Genomic DNA, 18,869 nt, shown 5'->3' with positions numbered 1-18,869 from the left:
ACCATTTAGTGGTCAATTGTACGGAATATGTACTGTACTGTGTAATCTACTAATACAAGTATCAATCAATCAATCAATCAATCAATCCATCAATCAATCAATCAAAAATGATATTTCAAATATATAAACCGTATTTTACTTTAAATCATGTATGCATGAAAATAATTAACTAGTACTTTTTTAATGCACTTATTGTGTTGTCTGTCTAATTGTAATAAATGCAGACGAGGCGTGTTCAACGTTGACTCACACAGCGGGCTCATAACCACATTCTAGCTGTCTGCATGGCGACATACGACACCACTTCGCGGGGCTACCGCCCATGCTCGTCACCAGTGTTGCATGCTGGGTAGTGTAGTTCAGAAAACTCCCTAGCTCAAAACATCACAACTATGACTCTTTGGCCCCGCCCCTACGGACGCATGCTTGGAAGACATGCGCTTTGCGGCAAAGTCCTCCTTTTCTCCACACACGCTTCTAAGCCTCGGCACATCTCCTCACATTGCTACTAACTACACTTTATTCATCCTCCGTGTCAGGATAAACTCCACTCGTCTCAGCCACATTTGGAGATTATTAGGCCCGCTTAGCTTGATAGTTGTTTGAGCGCGCCAATTAGCTTAGCATGCTAGTTAGCTTAGCATGTTAGCCGCTAACAAAGAGACGCGGATTTGATCAACACATCGCTTAGTTAAGATCAAGTGTGAGTGTAAAGTGTTGTGATTGTGTGAAAATGTGCGAAAGAACGATAGAAAAGTATGAGGAGGAACTTTGTTGTGTGAAAATGTGTGAAAGAACTATAGCAGAGTACAAAGAGGAACTTTCTCGGACAAAAGAAGAGAACGAGAGACTACGTCAACTATTGGAGGCTGTTTTCAAGAAAGCTCAAGTTGTGTTACACAGAACAGGTTTGTTTACTTCTTACTCTCACATCTTTACTAACTTTATATTTCATCATGAACATGACGTGTTTGCAGCAGTCATTTCCATTAGATCAGGGGTGTCCAAACTTTTTCCACAGACTGCCGAACACGGAAAAATTTAAGCATGCAGGGGCCATTTTGATATTTTTCATTTTCAAACCATAACAACATATACAGATTTTTTGTTTTAATCCTTAGGGTTCCTGGGGAGCATAGAGGGTCTCAGTCACTAAAATGTTAAAAATAAGTCAAATTATTATTTTTTTAATTTTATTTAAGGCTTACAGTAAATCTCTATATCAACTTGAAGTTGATATAAAGTAAAACAAATAAGGTTTTGTGCCTTTTCAGTCAAAGACAACTTTGTTTTTTATAGTAAAACTGAAATATGCAGTATTTAGATAGATAGTACTTTATTGATTCCTTCAGGAGAGTTCCTTTATTTAACAATTTAAGCCCTCAAAGATCAATAATGCAGGACACCTTTGATTTTAATTATTTAATATTTTTGAGTAATCACAGTGAAAAGTTAAATAAAATCCTACTAAATATATTTGAGATCCGAAAGGTTCCCCACTCATAAAGTGATGCATTTGTATTAGATTTTTTTTTTACTTTTAACACTTAAATTTCAAGATAAACTTCCAATATATATTTCGATTTTAAGTTTGAACTATTATTTTGTTTATTCTATGCTCTTTTGTCCAAATTTTGATGTTTTTATATAGCAACCACACAACATATGCAATATTTTTCGACATAAAACATTTTAAAGTGATAACTTTTAAGTAATAAATCATTATAACATAGATTTTTTTGTCCTTTTTTTGAGCAATGGAAAAAAAACAAAATAAAGACACAAGAAAAAAAAAACTGCCTGCATGGCAGCTTTGTGTCAACATTAACACGTTTTCTCATTATATTTCACTTCATTCCTCTTTTTTTAAATGTTTTAATTTTTGCAATACTATCAATTTTGCAATTTTTGCAGAATGTGTGGCGGGTTAGCTGCGGGTCGCAAATGGCTTCCGGGCCGCATTTTGGACACCCCTGCATTAGATAATGTCCAAATAGAGATGGTTTGGCACACTTATAATTAAAAAAACAAAAATAATGTTGTTTTTCATCAGATATGTAGTAGTATTGTATATGTGGATGGGGGCCCTGCTTTGGTAATAATGTGTACCCCTTTCAGAGATCACATTTAGTTCCACTTCAAACATTCACATGATGGACAATAAGATGAGATGGTATAACGTGAACAGTTGTGGAACCTTTTTACTCGGGGGGTGACGGGATCTCGTTGGAAGCGCGATGTATGAGCAGACGCCGTTTGGGTATAACAAAATGGTGTCTGCCAATGTAGTTTACAATGTCACTACATCAGTAGTTGTCAAACTTTTTTAACCAAGTACCACCTCAGAAAATACTTGGATTTCCAAGTACCACCATCATGAACAGCAATAAAATACAGTAGCATAGTAGGCCTTAATTATTTATAAAAAACAAGGAAGTCACATTATTTAACAAGTATATTTAATAATTTTAAATACTGTTGCATTACACACAGTTTGAACATTAACACTGTGTTTGCATGTAGGAATTGATTGATTGATTGATTGATTGATTGATTGATACTTTTATTAGTAGATTGCACAGTTCGGTACATATTCCGTACAATTGAACACCCGAATAAGTTTTTCAACTTGTTTAAGTCGGGGTCCACGTTAATCAATTCATGTTAAAAAATGAATTGATTGGAAAATAAAGACTGTACTTAAATATTACATAGTGCACACCAGATATTCAGGAGCGCACCATAGTTTCTAGGATGCAGCTTCCTCAGTTGACCTCTGACCTGGTCCACAGAGATGACTAATGTCTGGTGGAGGAGGAGGAGGAGTAGGGGTTTGCAACCATGGCTGGGGGGGAGAAGAAGAGGGGGTGGCTGTGATGAGGGTTGGGGAGGACATCCCCCACTTCAACCGGTTCTGGTTGAACCGGTTGAAGAAGTTCTTAATCTCATTGGCCCTCTCTATTGTCCCCCCCCCTACTGCTCTGGTCTTTGTCTTGTGGCCTGTGATGGTTTTCACACCTTCCCAGACCTCCATCATGTTGTTTTGCTCCAGCTTCTTCTTGTAGCTGTCCTTAGTCTTCCTCACGTGTCCTTTGACCTCCCGCTGTGCTGCTCTCATTGCCTCCCTGTCTCCACTCCTGAAGGCAGCTTTCTTCTTGTTGAGGACAGCTTGAACCTCCTGTGTTACCCAGGGTTTGTCATTAGGGTAGCACTGAACGGTCCTAGCAGGGCAGGTCAGAAGTTGAGGTAATCCGTAAGACAGTGAGTCTGACCATCAATGTCCTCACCATGTGGAAACTGTGTACCATTTGTCTGTCACAAATTGACATCACACTAAGACGTTCAGTGACAGTTTTCCAATGTTTATCAGTGATGTTTCTTCAGTTATTTTGAATTTTTGTATAGTATCAATCAATCAATCAATATTTATTCATCTAGCCCTAAATCACAAATGTCTCAAAGGGCTAAAAAGGCAGTAAAAACCTTTTAAACAAAGTGTTTGCTCGTGACATTTTCTGAAATTTGTAAGTATATTCTTGCTATCGTTTTCAGAATGTATAATATTGTGTTTCAGAGAAATGCTTTGACATTTTTGCCGATGACATCTATTAAACAAGACAGGGAGCAAAGTAATCAAACACAGACAGGATTCAATTTAGCTCATGAGGAGAAACGTCTGGGCTGCAACTTCGTACAGTTTCCCACCACGCTCTGACGAGGGAGTTCCACGCGTCCTCGTCTATTTGGGCCTTTTCTGATTACATAGCTGCTTCTAAAGGGAGGGGGGTCGTAAACGGCTGTCGCACTCGGTCATAAACAGTTAAAAGAAAAGGTGCCTTGAGCCGCGTCAGGTTTGCTCCCTCTACGCTTTGTAGATCTCGGGTCAAGAAAAGGTCTTCCTGTGGCTGTCAACAGATCAAAGAAACCGACACCTCCATGTTGCATCCCATTGCAGACAGTGGAGTTTTACAAGCCTTTTGTTTGATAAGATGAAAGACAGTTTTGGTCTTCTCGCAGGGGACCTGAACTCAATGGAACACAAAGTTGTTTTATAACTTATATGCAATTATTCTGACAATTTTGTTATTATTGTTAATATTATCTGGAATCAATTATTGGTCGCAGTAAAGTGGCAAATTGGGTAGTTTTTAGCTCTAAAAGAGTATTTCAACAAGTAAACAGTACAGTAGGTACTAGCTTTATATGTATGTAATACCCATCAGGGTATTCCATTAGAATATGCAGAGAAGAGATGTGCAAATATCAAAATATTACTTGAAATCAATTTTTGGCAGCAGTAAAGTGGTTGTTTTGGTATATTTTAGCTTTGTAAAGGGTATTTCTACAAGTATACAGTAGGTAATTGATTTATATATATGTCATGCCCATAAGAGTATTTAATAAAATATGCAGAGATGAGATGTGTCAGTATCAAAATATTACTTAAAATACATTTTTGGCAGCAGTAATGTGGCCATTTGGGTAGATATTTGCTCTAAAATTGTATTTCAACAAGTAAACAGTACAGTAGGTACTTGATTTTGATATATGTAATCCTCATAAGGGTATTTTAGTAAACTATGCAGAGATGAGATTTGTCAGTATCAAAATATTACTTGAAATCAATTTTTGGCAGCAGCAGAGTGGTTGTTTTGGTATATTTTAGCTTTGTAAAGGGTATTTCTACAAGTATACAGTACAGTAGGTACTTGATTTATATATATGTCATGCCCATAAGAGTATTTAATAAAATATGCAGAGATGAGATGTGTCAGTATCAAAATATTACTTAAAATACATTTTTGGCAGCAGTAATGTGGCCATTTGGGTAGATATTTGCTCTAAAAAGGGTATTTCAACAAGTAAACAGTACAGTAGGTACGTGATATTGATATATGTAATGCTCATAAGGGTATTCTAGTAAAATGCGTGTGTGTAAATATGCGATGTGTATATATCAAAATATTACATCAAATCCCTTTTTGATTGAAGATTCAAGATAGTTTATTGTCATATGCACAGTTAAACAGACAGTTTGCCGTACAATGAAAATCTTACTTTGCTAGTCCACCCTTCAACAAGTCACACGGTACTTAGCTAAAAATAAAAATAAAAATGTATATACAAGGCACAGTAAGTAACATAACATTATTGCACATTCTGATTGACAGTCAACAGTATAAATATGGAGGTGACCTTGGGTCACAGCAGCAGTTAAAGTGTCTTTAGTGATCAAAGGTGAAACGTGTCTACAGTGATGGTTCACAGTTAGGGGGTGGTCATTGTAGCTGTCTTTTGTTCAAAAAGACAAAAGTAAAGGGTTGGGGGGGAGCTGGCATTCAAAAGTTAGCATTCACAAGCCTGATGGCCTGTGGGTAAAAACTGTTTGTCTGTCTGGTAGTCCTGGATTTCAGGCTCCTGTATGGTCTGCCTGATGGTAGGAGGCTGAAGAGACTGTGTACTGTCCTTGATGATGATGTGTGCTCTCCTGGTGGCCCTGGTAGACTACATGTCCTGTAGTGAGGGGAAGGCTGCTCCTGATATGTACTGAGCAGTTTTAATCACTCGCTGGAGTGCCTTCCTGGCCTTAGCAGTGCAGTTTCCATACCAGACCGTGATCGAGCTGGTAAGGACACTCTCAACCGTACTTCTATAGAAGTTGCCGAGAATTTTGGGTGGCATGCCAAATTTTCTCAGCCTTCTTAGGAAGTACAGTCGCTGCTGGGCTTTCTTTATTGTTTGTTGGGTGTTGTGTCCCCAGGTGAGGTCCTCGCTGATGTGGGTCCCGAGGAATTTACAGGTTTTCACCCTGTCCACCTTTGTCCCCCCTATGTACAGAGGTGTGTACTGTGCACTGCTTCTCCTTGGGTCAATAATCATCTCCTTGGTCTTGTCTGTGTTCAAGGAGAGATTATTATCCTGACACCAGGCCACCAGTTCCGCTACCTCCCTTCTGTACACTGCCTCAGATCCCCCGGTGATCAGTCCGACGACCGTAGTATCCTCTGCTAACTTGATGATAGTGGTGTTGTTCTGGGAGCCCACACAGTCGTGTGTGAAGAGGGTGTACAATAGGGGGCTCAGCACGCAGCCTTGGGGGGTCCCAATGCTTAGAACCTTTGTGCCTGATGTCTGGTTGCCGATTTTGACTGACTGGGGCCGGTTTGTGAGAAAGTTCAGGACCCAGTCACAGAGAGTTGGTGTCAGACCAACAGTGAGGAGTTTAGCACTGAGTTTTTGTGGGATGACCGTGTTAAAAGTAGAGCTGTAGTCGATGAATAATAGCCTGGCATAGGTGTCCTTGCCCTCTACGTGGGTGAGGGTGGTGTGGATGACGGGGTTGACTGCATCCTCAGTGGACCGGTTCTGCCGGTAGGCAAACTGTAGAGCAGGGGTCACCAACTCGGTGACCGCGGGCACCGGTCGCCTGTAAGGACCAGATAAGTTGCCCGCTGGCCTTTTCGAAAAATAGCTCAAATGGCAGCACTGACCAGTGAGCCGCCTCTATTTTCAAAATGTTATTTATTTACTAGCAAGCTGGTCTCGCTTTGCTTGACCTTTTAATTCTAAGAGAGACAAAACTCAAATAGAATTTAAAAAATCCAAGAAAATATTTTAAAGACTTGGTCTTCACTTGTTTAAATACATTCCTTTTTTTTTTTTTCTTTTTCGCTTCTTATAACTTTCAGAAAGACAATTTTAGAGAAAATATACAACCTTAAAATTGATTTTAGGATTTTTAAACACATACACCTTTTTACCTTTTAAATTCCTTCCTCTTCTTTCCTGACAATTTAAATAAATGTTCAAGTATTTTTTTTTAAATTGTAAATCATTTTTATTGTCTGTATTGTATTGTGTTGTAAATATTCATGTTCGAAATAAACTAAAGAAAGAAAGAAAGAAAATAGGAATAATAAATACATTTTAATTTAATTCTTCATTTTAGCTTCTGTTTTTTCGACGAAGAATATTTGTGAAATATCTCTTCAAACTTATTATGATTAAAATTAAAAAAAATGATTCTCGCAAATCTAGAAAAACTGTAGAATCAAGTTTAAATCTTATTTTAAATTATTTTGAATTTCTTTTAAAATGTTTGTTCTGGAAAATCCAGAAGAAATAATGATTTGTCTTTGTTAGAAATATAGCTTGGTCCAATTTGGTATATATTCTAACAAAGTGCAGATTGAATTTTAACCTATTCAAAACATGTCATCAAAACTCTAAAATTAATATTAATCAGGAACAATGAACAATGATGTTACATAAATTATTTTTTCAATTTTTTCAAAAAGATTCAAATTAGCTTGTTTTTCTCTTCATTTCTTTCAGTTTGAATTTTTAATTTTAAAGAGTCGAAATTGAAGATAAACTATGTTTCAAAATGTAATTTTCATTTTTTTCGTGTTTTCTCCTCTTTTAAACCGTTCAATTAAGTGTTTTTTTCATCATTTATTCTCTACAAAAAAACCTTCCGTAAAAGGAAAAAAAATGTACGACGGAATGACAGACAGAAATACCCATTTTTTTATATATTAGTAGATTTATTTATTAAAGGTAAAATGAGCAAATTGGCTATTTCTGGCTATTTGTTTAAGTGTGTATCAAACTGGTAGCCCTTCGCATTGATCAATACTCAAGAAGTAGCTCTTGGTTTCAAAAAGGTTGGTGACCCCTGCTGTAGAGGGTCCAGTGTGTCTGGGATGGTCTTCTTGATGTGTGACATGACTATCCTCTGGAAGCACTTCATCACTATTGGGGTGAGTGCAACAGACAGGTCACAGTGTTTTTCTTTGGCAGGGGCACGATGGTGGTGGTCTTGAAGCAGGTGGGCACAACAGCTTGTTTTAGTGACAAGTTGTATATGTCAGCAAGTACGTCAGCCAGCTCTGATGAACACACCCTGAGGGCCTGGCCAGAGGTGTTATCTGGGCCGACTATCTTCCGTGGGTTTGTTTTTCTTCAGAACTGTACGTACCTCTGCTGTTGTCACAGTGAGCGGTGGGTCCTGCGTGGGCTCCGTGGTCAGAACCCCTCTCTGTTAGTTGGTGTTGAGGACCTCGAAGCGGGCGTAGAACTCATTCAGCTCATCTGGCAGTGATTGTTGGCTGTTTGTGACCCCCCTGCTCCCCTGCTTGTAGTCTGTGATGTGTTGCAGGCCTTGCCACATGCGCCGGGAATCTGTGTTGAAGTAGAATCCCTCCAGCTTTTGTCTGCATTGTCCCTTGGCCTCGCTGATGAATTTACACATGTCATGTCTGGCCTTCTTGTAGTCCTCAGCGTTGCCTGAGAGAAATGCAGTGGAGCGGGCATGTAGCTTGGACCGAACATTAATCCAGGGTTTTTGGTTTGGGTATATCTTGTATTGTTTTCTGGGAACAATGTTTTCCACACACATACTAATGTAGCCAGTTACACCGGAAGCATGTTCCTCCATGTTCACAGTACCGTCATCCCTCTGAGCAGCAGTTTTAAACATGTCCCAGTCTGTACTCCCAAAGCAGTCCTGAAGCACTAGTTCAGTGTCTTCATTACAAACTTGAACAGTTTTACTCACTGGGGGGGCTTGCTTGGGACGCTGGATGTAGAAAAGCTGAGATATGATCAGATAGTCCAAAGTGTGGTCTGGGTACAGCCTTGTAGGCTCCCCTCACGTTGCAGTACACCTGGTCCTGGGTGTTTATCTCCCTCGTAGTAAAGTTCACATATTGATGGTATTTTGGGAGGACACTCTTTAGGTGGTTAAAATCCCCAGCTACCGTGAACGCAGCATCAGGGTGTGGGGTCTCTTGTTTACTGATGACGTCATGCAGCAGCTTTAGCGCTGTAGTGGAGTCCGCCCGTGGCGGGATGTAAACAGACAGTATAAACACTGCACTGAACTCCCTTGGCAGGTAAAAAGGTCTGCATTTCACCATCAACAACTCAATGTTGTCCGAGCAGTGTCTTTCAACCACCTGTACGTCCGAGCACCAGCTGTTACTCACGTAAACACAGACGTCGCCTCTCGCCTTTCCTGAAGCCTTTGTCCGGCCTTCACGGTAAACTGAGTGCGTTGTTAGCTGGATAGCAGAGTCTGGGATGCTGTCCGAAAGCCAGGTTTCCGCGTAAATAAGAGCACAGCATTCTCTCAGTTCACTTTGGGATGTAGTCCTGGTTCTCAGCTCATCCAGCTTGTTGTCCAGTGAGCGCACGTTAGCTAGCAGCAGGCTAGGTAGTGGTGGTTGTGTAGCTCTAGCCTTTAGCCTAGCATGTAGCCCCGCTGTCTTGTTGTTGTTGTTTTGTGGTTAGCTGGCTCTCGTCGTAGCAGAAAGTTGAAGTCCGTCAGACTATAAGTGAGCTTGTGGTGAGCTTTTCCGATGTCCAGAAGTGCATCTCTGTTATATCTCACTGTTGCATGCAAAAACTTTGCATTTAGGATGCAAATTAGTACTACAAACCCCGTTTCCATATGAGTTGGGAAATTGTGTTAGATGTAAATATAAACGGAATACAATGATTTGCAAATCATTTTCAAGCCATATTCAGTTGAATATGCTACAAAGACAACATATTTGATGTTCACACTGATAAACTTTTTTTTTTTTTGCAAATAATCATTACCTTTAGAATTTGATGCCAGCAACACATGACAAAGAAGTTGGGAAAGGTGGCAATGAATACGGATTAAGTAGAGGAATGCTCATCAAATACTTATTTGGAACATCCCACAGGTGTGCAGGCTAATTGGGAACAGGTGGGTGCCATGATTGGGTATAAAAGCAGTTTCCGTGAAATGTTAAGTAATTCACAAACAAGGATTGATAGAGTGTCATCATTTTGTAAGCTAATTGTCGAACAGTTTTAGAACAACATTTCTCAACAAGCTATTGCAGGGGTGCCCATTACGTCGATCGCGAGCTACCAGTCAACCGCGGGGGGTGTGTCAGTCGATCTCGAGCCAGGCTTTTAAAAGAAATAGACCTAAAATTTAGTGATCATCAATCTTCACCAAGACGTCACTTAAATGACATTCACGGTACCGGAGGGTCTTGTGAGATGACGCTGGCTGCTGCAAGATCATTATTATTAAAATATGACCGAGAGGAAGGCGAGAAACACTTTTTATTTTATGCGCTAACTAAATACAGAGTCTCGGAAAACTGGCGTGCACAAGCGATCCCTCAGAAAGCTGGCGTGCACATCACTTGTGCACGCCAGCTTTCCGAGACTTTTATTTTGTTAGCGCAGGCAGCATGAAGCAGGGCTTTTATTGTGAAGATAGGAAATGTGCAGTCGGCCTTTAGAGTTTTGACGGAAGGGACGGCGCGAAAGTCTGTTGAAATAAAAAGTGTTTCTCGCCTTCCTCTCTGTCATTTTTTCATAATAATGAACTGGCAGCAGCCAGCGTCATCTCACAAGACCCTCGGGTGCCGTGAATGTCAATCAAGAAAGCTACGGAATTTGCCGCCAATGTTTTTCTTGTAAAGTGTATAGAAGCTGGATGAATTAGATGCCAAAAACCAACTACTTTCATATGGTATTGTACAGAAAGGACAACTTTTTTTCTCCTCCATTTGAAAATGTTGGCGTTATCATCATTACTGTCTGATTCCAATCAATGCAAGTCATCAGAATCAGGTAATACACCAACTTATATTCTTGTCTTCGTGAAAGAAAGACATCTATATGTGTTAAACATGCTTGTATGATCATTAAACACATTTAACTTGTTTACAAAAATGTCTCTTTCATAAATAAATAAATATAAATGATATATATAAATGAGGTAGATCCCCTCGAGTTGGTCAATTGAAAAGTAGCTCGCCTGCAGAAAAAGTGTGGGCACCCCTGAGCTATTGCAAGGAATTTAGGGTTTTACCATCTACGTCCGTAAAATCATCAAACGGTTCAGAGAATCTGGGGAAATCACTGCACATAAGCGATGATATTACGGACCTTTGATCCCTTAGGCCAGGGGTCGGGAACCTTTTTAGCTGAGAGAGCCATACAAGCCAAATATTTTAAAAAAGTATTTCCGTGAGAGCCATATAATATTTTTTTTAAGACTGAATACAACTATTATTCTATCTTATTTCAATTATTGTGCAGAAATATTGGGAAATACATATCATATCAACATAATGCCTTTATTTCACAGAAAAGAGCAATTTGTATAATTTTTAAAGTACGATATAGCGACCACACAAAACCACTTCATTAGGTCACAATTACTAAAACTAAAAGACATTGTAGAATTGAATAGTCTATTAATGCTGTTCAAAGCGAGAAATACAATTCTTCCAAAGGACGTACAAAAGTTGTGTGTTCACATCTGGAGATGAGAACCACAGAAGGCCGTATGACTTTAAACATCCAAGAGTGCCAACAAATTTGAAACAAATGTGCTTGTCTGTTGTTGCTGTGAAAGCATGATATTCTCTAAACAAAGACTTAAAAAGCTGTGAGAATACCTTTGTTTTTAAAAAGTTATAAAAAGAGAAAACTGGAATTATATCAAACTGAATTTTGATCTGATTGGACGTGTCATTGTGAAAATACTTAAAGGACAATTGAAAAGTATGTTGAAGTTCGGGTGTTGTTGGAGGGAACAGTTATAAAGTCATCGAAAATAATTGGTGTTAAAAAGGGGGCAGATAAATATAAGACTATTATTCTTCCATCTGCTCCTTTCTGATCATGGAAATGTATAAGAAACAAAAAAAACAATGAAAGTGTCAATTGTACGTGGCTTGTATATATGCATTTTAATGAAAGGAATAACAATAAATGATGATGATGCATTCATTTTTAAGTAAGTCCAACATTTTTTGAGTATAATAAGTCTCTTATTATTTTTAATAACATTGTTATTCTGAAGCTAACCAACAATAAATAAAATACTTCTTACCATTAATGCGACTTCTTGAACAGGTGCGGTAGAAACCGGATGGATGGATTAAAATGCATGAAAATATTTTATATTTTGAACGTTATTTTTGACACTATGATTACCGGCAGAATTATTCATTACTTACCGTGTTTAGCAATGTCAGCTAAGATTTATCTGAGAGCCAGGTGCAGTCATCAAAAGAGCCACATCTGGCTCTAGAGCCATAGGTTCCCTACCCCTGCCTTAGGCGGTACTGCATCAAAAACTGACATCAGTGCGTAAAGGATATCACCACAGGGGCTCAGGAACACTTCATAAAACCACAGTCAGTAACTACAGTTGGTCGCTACATTTGTAAGTGCAAGTTAAAACTCTACTATGCAAAGCCAAACCCATTTACCAACAACACCCTGAAACACCGCCGGCTTGGCTGGGCCCGAGCTCATCTAAGATGGACTGATGCAACGTGGAAAAGTGTTCTGTGGTCTGACGAGTCCTCATTTCAAATTATATTTGGAAACTGTGGATGCGGTGTACTCAGGAACAAAAAGGAAAATAACCGTCCGGATTGTTATAGGCGCAAAGTTGAAAAACCAGCATGTGTGATGGTATGGGGGTGTATTAGTGCCCAAGGCATGGGTAACTTACACATGTGTGATGGTATGGGGGTGTATTAGTGCCCAAGGCATGGGTAACTTACACATCTGTGATGGTGTGGGGGTGTATTAGTGCCCAAGACATGGGTAACTTACACATGTGTGATGGTATGGGGGTGTATTAGTGCCCAAGGCATGGGTAACTTACACATCTGTGAAGGCACCATTAATGCTGAATGGTCCATACAGGTTTTGGAGCAACATATGTTGTCATCAAAGCAACGTTATCATGGACGCCCCTGCGTATTTCAGCAAAACAATGCCAAGCCACGTGTTACAACAGCGTGGCTTCGTAGTAAAAGAGTGCAGGTACCAGACTGGCCTGCCTGCAGTCCAGACATGTCTCCCATGGAAAATGTGTGGCGCATTATGAAGTGTAAAATACGACAACAAGACACCGGACTGGGCTTCACGGTGGCAGAAGGGTTAGTGCGTCTGCCTCACAATACGAAGGTCCTGTAGTCTTGGGTTCAATCCCAGGCTCGGGATCTTTCTGTGTGGAGTTTGCATGTTCTCCCCGTGAATGCGTGGGTTCCCTCCGGGTACTCCGGCTTCCTCCTACTTCCAAAGACATGCACCTGGGGATAGGTTGATTGGCAACACTAAATGGTCCCTAGTGTGTGAATGTGAGTGTGAATGTTGTCTGTCTATCTGTGTTGGCCCTGCGATGAGGTGGAGACTTGTCCGGGGTGTACCCCGCCTTCTGCCCGATTGTGGCTGAGATGGGCGCCAGCGACCCCAAAAGGGAATAAGCGGTGGAAAATGGATGGATGGAAGACACCGGACTATTGAAGGACTGAAGCTCTACATAAAACTAGAATGGGAAAGAATTCCACTTTCAAAGCTTCAACAATTAGTTTCCTCAGTTCCCAAACGTTTATTGAGTGTTGTTAAAAGAAAAGGTGATGTAACACAGTGGTGAACATGCCCTTTCCCAACTACTTTGGCACGTGTTGCAGCCATGAAATTCTAAGTTAATTATTATTTGCAACAAAAAAAAAAAGTTTATGAGTTTGAACATCTAATGTTTTGTCTTTTTTTAGTGCATTCAACTGAATATGGCTTGAAAAGGATTTGCAAATCATTGTATTCCGTTTATATTTACATCCAACACAATTTCCCAACTCATATGGAAACGGGGTTTGGATAATAAATAAAAAACGTAAATGTTGTCAGGACGACGACGCAAAGACGTCAGTCACGGGGGGCGCCATCTTGAAAAAAAGTCATTGTTGATATAATATGCCTTATTTTTTTGATGAGTTCAGTGATTATTGACTAGATTATTACTTTGGGAAGGTGAGAGAAGAAGTGTTGTGGTCTTGTGAGAATTGTCTGCATTCACACAATTCCTTGGAACAATTGCCTCATCTACTCATTATTATTATTATTAAATGTATCCTACCATATTGCTGAAAGTTTTAACTTCCCCTCGGGGATTAATAAAGTACCGTATTTCCTTGAATTGCCGCCGGGGCGCTAATTAATTTAAAACCTCTTCTCACTCTGGCACTTACCAAAGGCATGCGGTGTATTTAGGCCTGCGCTTAAAAATTTGAGTGTGATGTAAGGATACATCATGAAAAGCACATTTAATAGAAAAAAGTTATTATGGTCTTACCTTTACTTATAAATGATGTCTATGCGCAGCTCCTTCTGATCAAAAGCATCGATAACTTGTTTATAGAAGTCCTCCTTATCTTTCTTCAGTTTTAAAAGTCTCTCTGTCTCAATGGAGATCTTCCATTATTACCTCCTGCTTCGGTTGAAAGTCCAGTTTAGAAAACTGTTTTATTTTAGATATGTAATCCTCCATGTTAAAAGTGCAAGCGAGAGGAAAAAATAAACACACGCTGCTCACTCTTGCTGCTTGTTGTCACTTCTTCTTCAGCCGAGTAGTCGCAAGAAGGATCACTAGCGCCCTCTACCACCAGGAGGCGGGAGTCATTTAATGACTCATATTTGACACACGCAGCTACGGTATATTAATAAAACATAGCTGCTTACTGTTCTTTTTAGCATATTCAATAACTTGGACCTTAAATCCTACTGAATAGCTCTTAATCTTCTTCCTTTTATGCGATTTCAAATTTTTGAAATCAACCTCCTCCATTTTGAAAATGATGACAGGTGAAGTGTCACTCGTGACGTGGCGAGTTTGACCCGGCGGGAATTGTAGGCATATGCTAATTATTTGGCGAAACGAGATTGACCCGGCATTAATCCTGAGCCGGCGGTAATGCTAAGCATGCGCTAATTAGTTTGCGAAACGTGTTTGACCCGGCAGTAATTCTAGGCAGGCGCATACTATATACCCGGCGGCAATTCAAGGAAATACGGTATGTCTGATTCTGATTTTGATTGAATGTGTGGACTGCATGAATGATGCCTTCTCAGTTCTCACTCTAACGCAATTTGAGTGTCTAGTAACGCACTAAATAATATAATCCATTATTACTATTATTAATAAGGTAAACAAGTTATCTTTTGAAGGTGCTGTCAGTAATCTGATTACTTCTTCCCAGTTTAACTGTGGTGACACTATCTAAATGAAAGCAAAACAGATGTCATCTTTCTTGGCCAACATGTTGACTGTGTTCATGCTTCTTTTATAACAGACATGTCTCTAAAGATGAATAGGAAAATGACTAATTATTGTCCACCAGCAGGGGGAGCTCATCACTAGTACTACTGCGTGGAGGCTGGCATGTGGTACATTATTTCCTGTGTGTGTATGACTTATTCAGAGGGAGAACAGCACACTTTCACGTATGGCGTCTACCATTAAGGATTGTAGGAATGACTTTTAGACTGTTTTTATATGAATAAGATGGATTGGATGTTGGCCTGGGAAGGTATTCCCCTGAAGGTCTTCTGGATGTGTCAGCTGGAAGTACCCTGACTGCTGTGAGGGGAAACTGATGAGATTGTGAGATCATATGTTGGTGCAGGACAATGTCTCATGTGATTGAGCAAAGCTGGACTTTTCTGAAGAATGTTTGTTTTCTCCTGTTCCGCAGAACTCAATAAAGGACATCTTCCTCATGAGCAGGAAGAAGAGCCACAGCCCCACCACATTAAAGAGGAAAAAGATGTACCGCATTCCCAACACATTAAAGAGGGAGTAGAGGACCCACAGCCCCCCCACAATAAAGCGAAACATGAGACGCCACAGACCCATAATGTTAAACTGACCCTTCACAATAAAAGGCAAGCGGAGGACCCACTGATCTTACACATCAAAAAGGAAGAGGAGGATCCACTTACCCCTCACTTTAAGGAGCAAGAGAACCCGCTGACACCTCACATTAAAAAGGAAGAGGTGGATCCACTGACCCCTCACTTTAAGGAGCAAGAGGAGGACCAAGAGCCGCCGCACATTAAAGAGGAAGAGGAGGACCAAGAGCCGCCGCACATTAGAGAGGAAGAGGAGGAAGAGGGCATCAGTCAGCCTAAATGGTTGGAGGAGTTCCCAGTGACTGGTGTCCCTGTGAAGAGTGAAGATGATGAGGTGAAAGGTGAAAGTGAGGAGAGGGGAGGGGGGGAGCCTCCAAGCAGCAGCTCAACACAACACATGACAACAGAAGCTGATGGAGACCACTGTGGAGGATCACAAGCAGACAAGCTCTTAGCTCCACTATCAGATAGTGAGGACACAACGTCACACTCTCCTGACACTGATGATGAAGACTCTAAAGATGATAAGACATGTCACACTGACAACACTCACTTCACTTGTTCTCACTGTCACAAAACCTTTAAATACCATTGTAGTCTGAAATCACACATGAGAATACACACTGGAGAAAAACCTTTTCCTTGCTCAGAATGTGGTAGAGATTTTAGACTAAAACAAATGCTGAAAGAACACATGAGAACACACACTGGAGAAAAACATACTGTAGTAAAAGTTTTGTACAAAGAATCACTTTGAAAGTACACATGAGAACACACACTGGTGAAAAACCGTTTTCCTGTTCAACCTGTGGTAAATGTTTTACACGAAGTCAGAGTTTGAAAAGACACATGACAACACACACTGGTGAAAAATCACATTCCTGTTCAATCTGCAAGAGAAGCTTTTGTGACCGATCAAGGCTTCTAGCCAGTCTCCATGGGGCCCTAAGCAACATTTGATTTTGGGGCCCTCTATTTCTGCCAATAATATTGATTGTTGATCATTCACACACCTACTATAAAGTCATTGCGGCTCTGGCAGTGTTTACATGATCCTATTGTCAGCCTGGCATGTCTTTACAAATGACATGTCATTTATAAAGATATGGGGGTGGCCCAGCTAAGAACATAAATAATACCAATGAATGAAGGAATGATGTCCAGAGTGCCATATATACTTCCTAATTTTAAAATGTAGAAAACATTCAGCTACAAGAGTGGCCTGGGGTTGAACAGTCCAAGTGATAAAGCTTTGTATTTACAGTAAAAGTGGCATCTTGTCTCATCAGTCTTGTACATATTAGTCTTTAATTACTAGTTTATAGTTTTAGTTAATTGTTCATATTTCATGTTTACTTTGTATAAAGAGAGTGCAGTCTACTGAAGTTAAATTCCATGTGTGTTAAACATAATAGGACAATAAAGGTGATTCTGATTCACTTCATTATTTTTGATAACAAACACCTGAAACAGCAATGTGCAAAAATAATTCGTAATGCAAGAAAAACAATAAATTGCAACAATAAAATCACTTAAATATATATAAAAAGGAACAAATTCAATTGTACAAAAACCAACATAAATACATTAAATATCAAGCAAATACTTAGATAATATTAATGAACAGAGTTACCAGAAACAAGGTAACATAATGCACCTGAAGGATACACTAGAAATAATACTGTACTGGGGCACAAATAATAATAATAATAATAATAATTCATATGAGCGTGCAAAGCGCGCAAGCAAAAACATTTTTAGGACTTATTTATCATAAAAAATACATAAATATTGCTTTAAACTATGAAATCATATCAGATGATGTTGTATGGATCTTTGATGAACCACCTGAAATTAACTCATGCATTTGACCTACTTGTGCACTTTTTTACTCCAGACTTCTAAACTGCTACTGGTAAAAGCAAAGGAGAAGAGCAATGAATCTTTTTGAAATATTTGTATTACAGTAACTGTTATACAGTTGACCAGTGGTTCCCAACTGCTGGGTCCTGACATAAAAGTGGATTGTGTGTCATTTTCAGTGAGTCGCAGTCACATGTGTGCATGAAAAAAAAAAAAGTTAAGGGAGAAAAAAATCAAATTGTGGCAACAAAACCAGATATTTTTAGCCATTTTTCTAGTGACTATTAGTGAGTATTTTAGCAAAAGGCAAACCGACTAACACGTTGGAGGAGGACTCAGGACAGACATGGAAATATATATTTTTTAAATCTAAATGGGGCAACAAAACCCGATATTTTCAGCCATCTTTCTGGTAAAAAATACAGAAATGTTACTATTTTTTCTGGAAACAAAAGCAGATGCTTTAGCTGTAGCCATTTTTCTGGTGACAAAACAAGATTATTTTAGTCAAAGTCACACCGATTAACAAGACAAGTCTATTGTGCTATTTTTCTGTGATATAAACTTGAATGATTTAAAAATTTGGCTTACGACTTAATGATATGGAAAAATGTTTTTCTTCCTGAAGATAAAGCATTTGAGAAGCACTCAACTCACACATGCTGACTCCAAATCATCATTGATGCAGAAGCAGCAGACAATAACCAACATTATGTTTCATGTTGATTGGAAATTCCCCCGACAGCTCGTACAGCAAATGAATATGTTTGTCTTGATACAAGGAATAACCTTAGCTAACTTAGCATCAACTTAAGACAATGATGTTGCCTAGCTAGCTAGGACTTCACTTACATCTCTCATTCCTCGCTGCTTCTTCCCTGCTGCGGGCAAATAACTTTCTTAAATCCATCTAGGAATTACAGTTTGAGTCAAATCAAAATCAAAATAATATAATTAACAAATTGTTGTTGGCTAACGTCACCTACCTTACACAGTGATTCTCATCCTCTCTCTCTCTGTCTCTCTCTCCCTCTCTCAACTGAAGTCTCCACACGTGAATAAATTACCATATTAATTAGCCATGTGCTCATTGTTACATGAAGTGAATACAGTAGCAATCAATTACCATACGAAGTAGTATGTGCGCTGTGGTCTATGTTATGTAGAATTAAAACTCTGAAGCGTTTTTTTTATTGGTGAAATTTTTACTGGGGCACTGCAGATCAATACTGGGGCACGTGCCCCAGTGAAATCTGTCTGGTGATGCGGCTGGAAGTATATGTCCTTTTTTGTGACAT

At 39.4% G+C, this 18,869-nt stretch overlaps 2 protein-coding genes across 3 annotated transcripts in view; one reads left to right on the top strand and one right to left on the bottom strand.

The window, feature by feature from the left end:
• LOC133547175 (oocyte zinc finger protein XlCOF8.4-like) overlaps window positions 1–18,869 on the bottom strand; it is a 119,030-nt gene that overhangs the window by 25,206 nt on the left and 74,955 nt on the right. The gene's annotated exons all lie outside the window — the stretch shown is intronic.
• On the top strand, window positions 389–17,147 carry LOC133547178 (oocyte zinc finger protein XlCOF8.4-like). Of its 2 annotated transcripts, none has more exons than XM_061892999.1 (2): window positions 389–908; window positions 15,552–17,147. In XM_061892999.1, exons 1-2 carry the CDS (start codon window positions 734–736, stop codon window positions 16,463–16,465), a joined length of 1,089 nt encoding a protein of 362 aa, XP_061748983.1. In that variant the 5' UTR covers window positions 389–733; the 3' UTR covers window positions 16,466–17,147. The 2 variants fall into 2 exon arrangements, 1 of the variants encoding a protein (XP_061748983.1); XR_009805358.1 differs by lacking the exon at window positions 389–908 and adding an exon at window positions 8,790–8,897.

This window comes from Nerophis ophidion, unplaced genomic scaffold (assembly GCF_033978795.1).
Source record: "Nerophis ophidion isolate RoL-2023_Sa unplaced genomic scaffold, RoL_Noph_v1.0 HiC_scaffold_77, whole genome shotgun sequence".
NCBI lineage: Eukaryota > Metazoa > Chordata > Actinopteri > Syngnathiformes > Syngnathidae > Nerophis > Nerophis ophidion.
This window is presented reverse-complemented; position numbering and strand designations above follow the sequence as displayed.

Excerpts from the sequence above, each read along its gene's own strand:
- LOC133547178 (XM_061892999.1), top strand. The coding sequence starts at position 734 with ATGTGCGAAAGAACGATAGAAAAGTATGAGGAGGAACTTTGTTGTGTG. Across the intron at positions 909-15,551 it reads AGTTGTGTTACACAGAACAG|AACTCAATAAAGGACATCTT; the intron begins GTTTGTTTACTT and ends CCTGTTCCGCAG.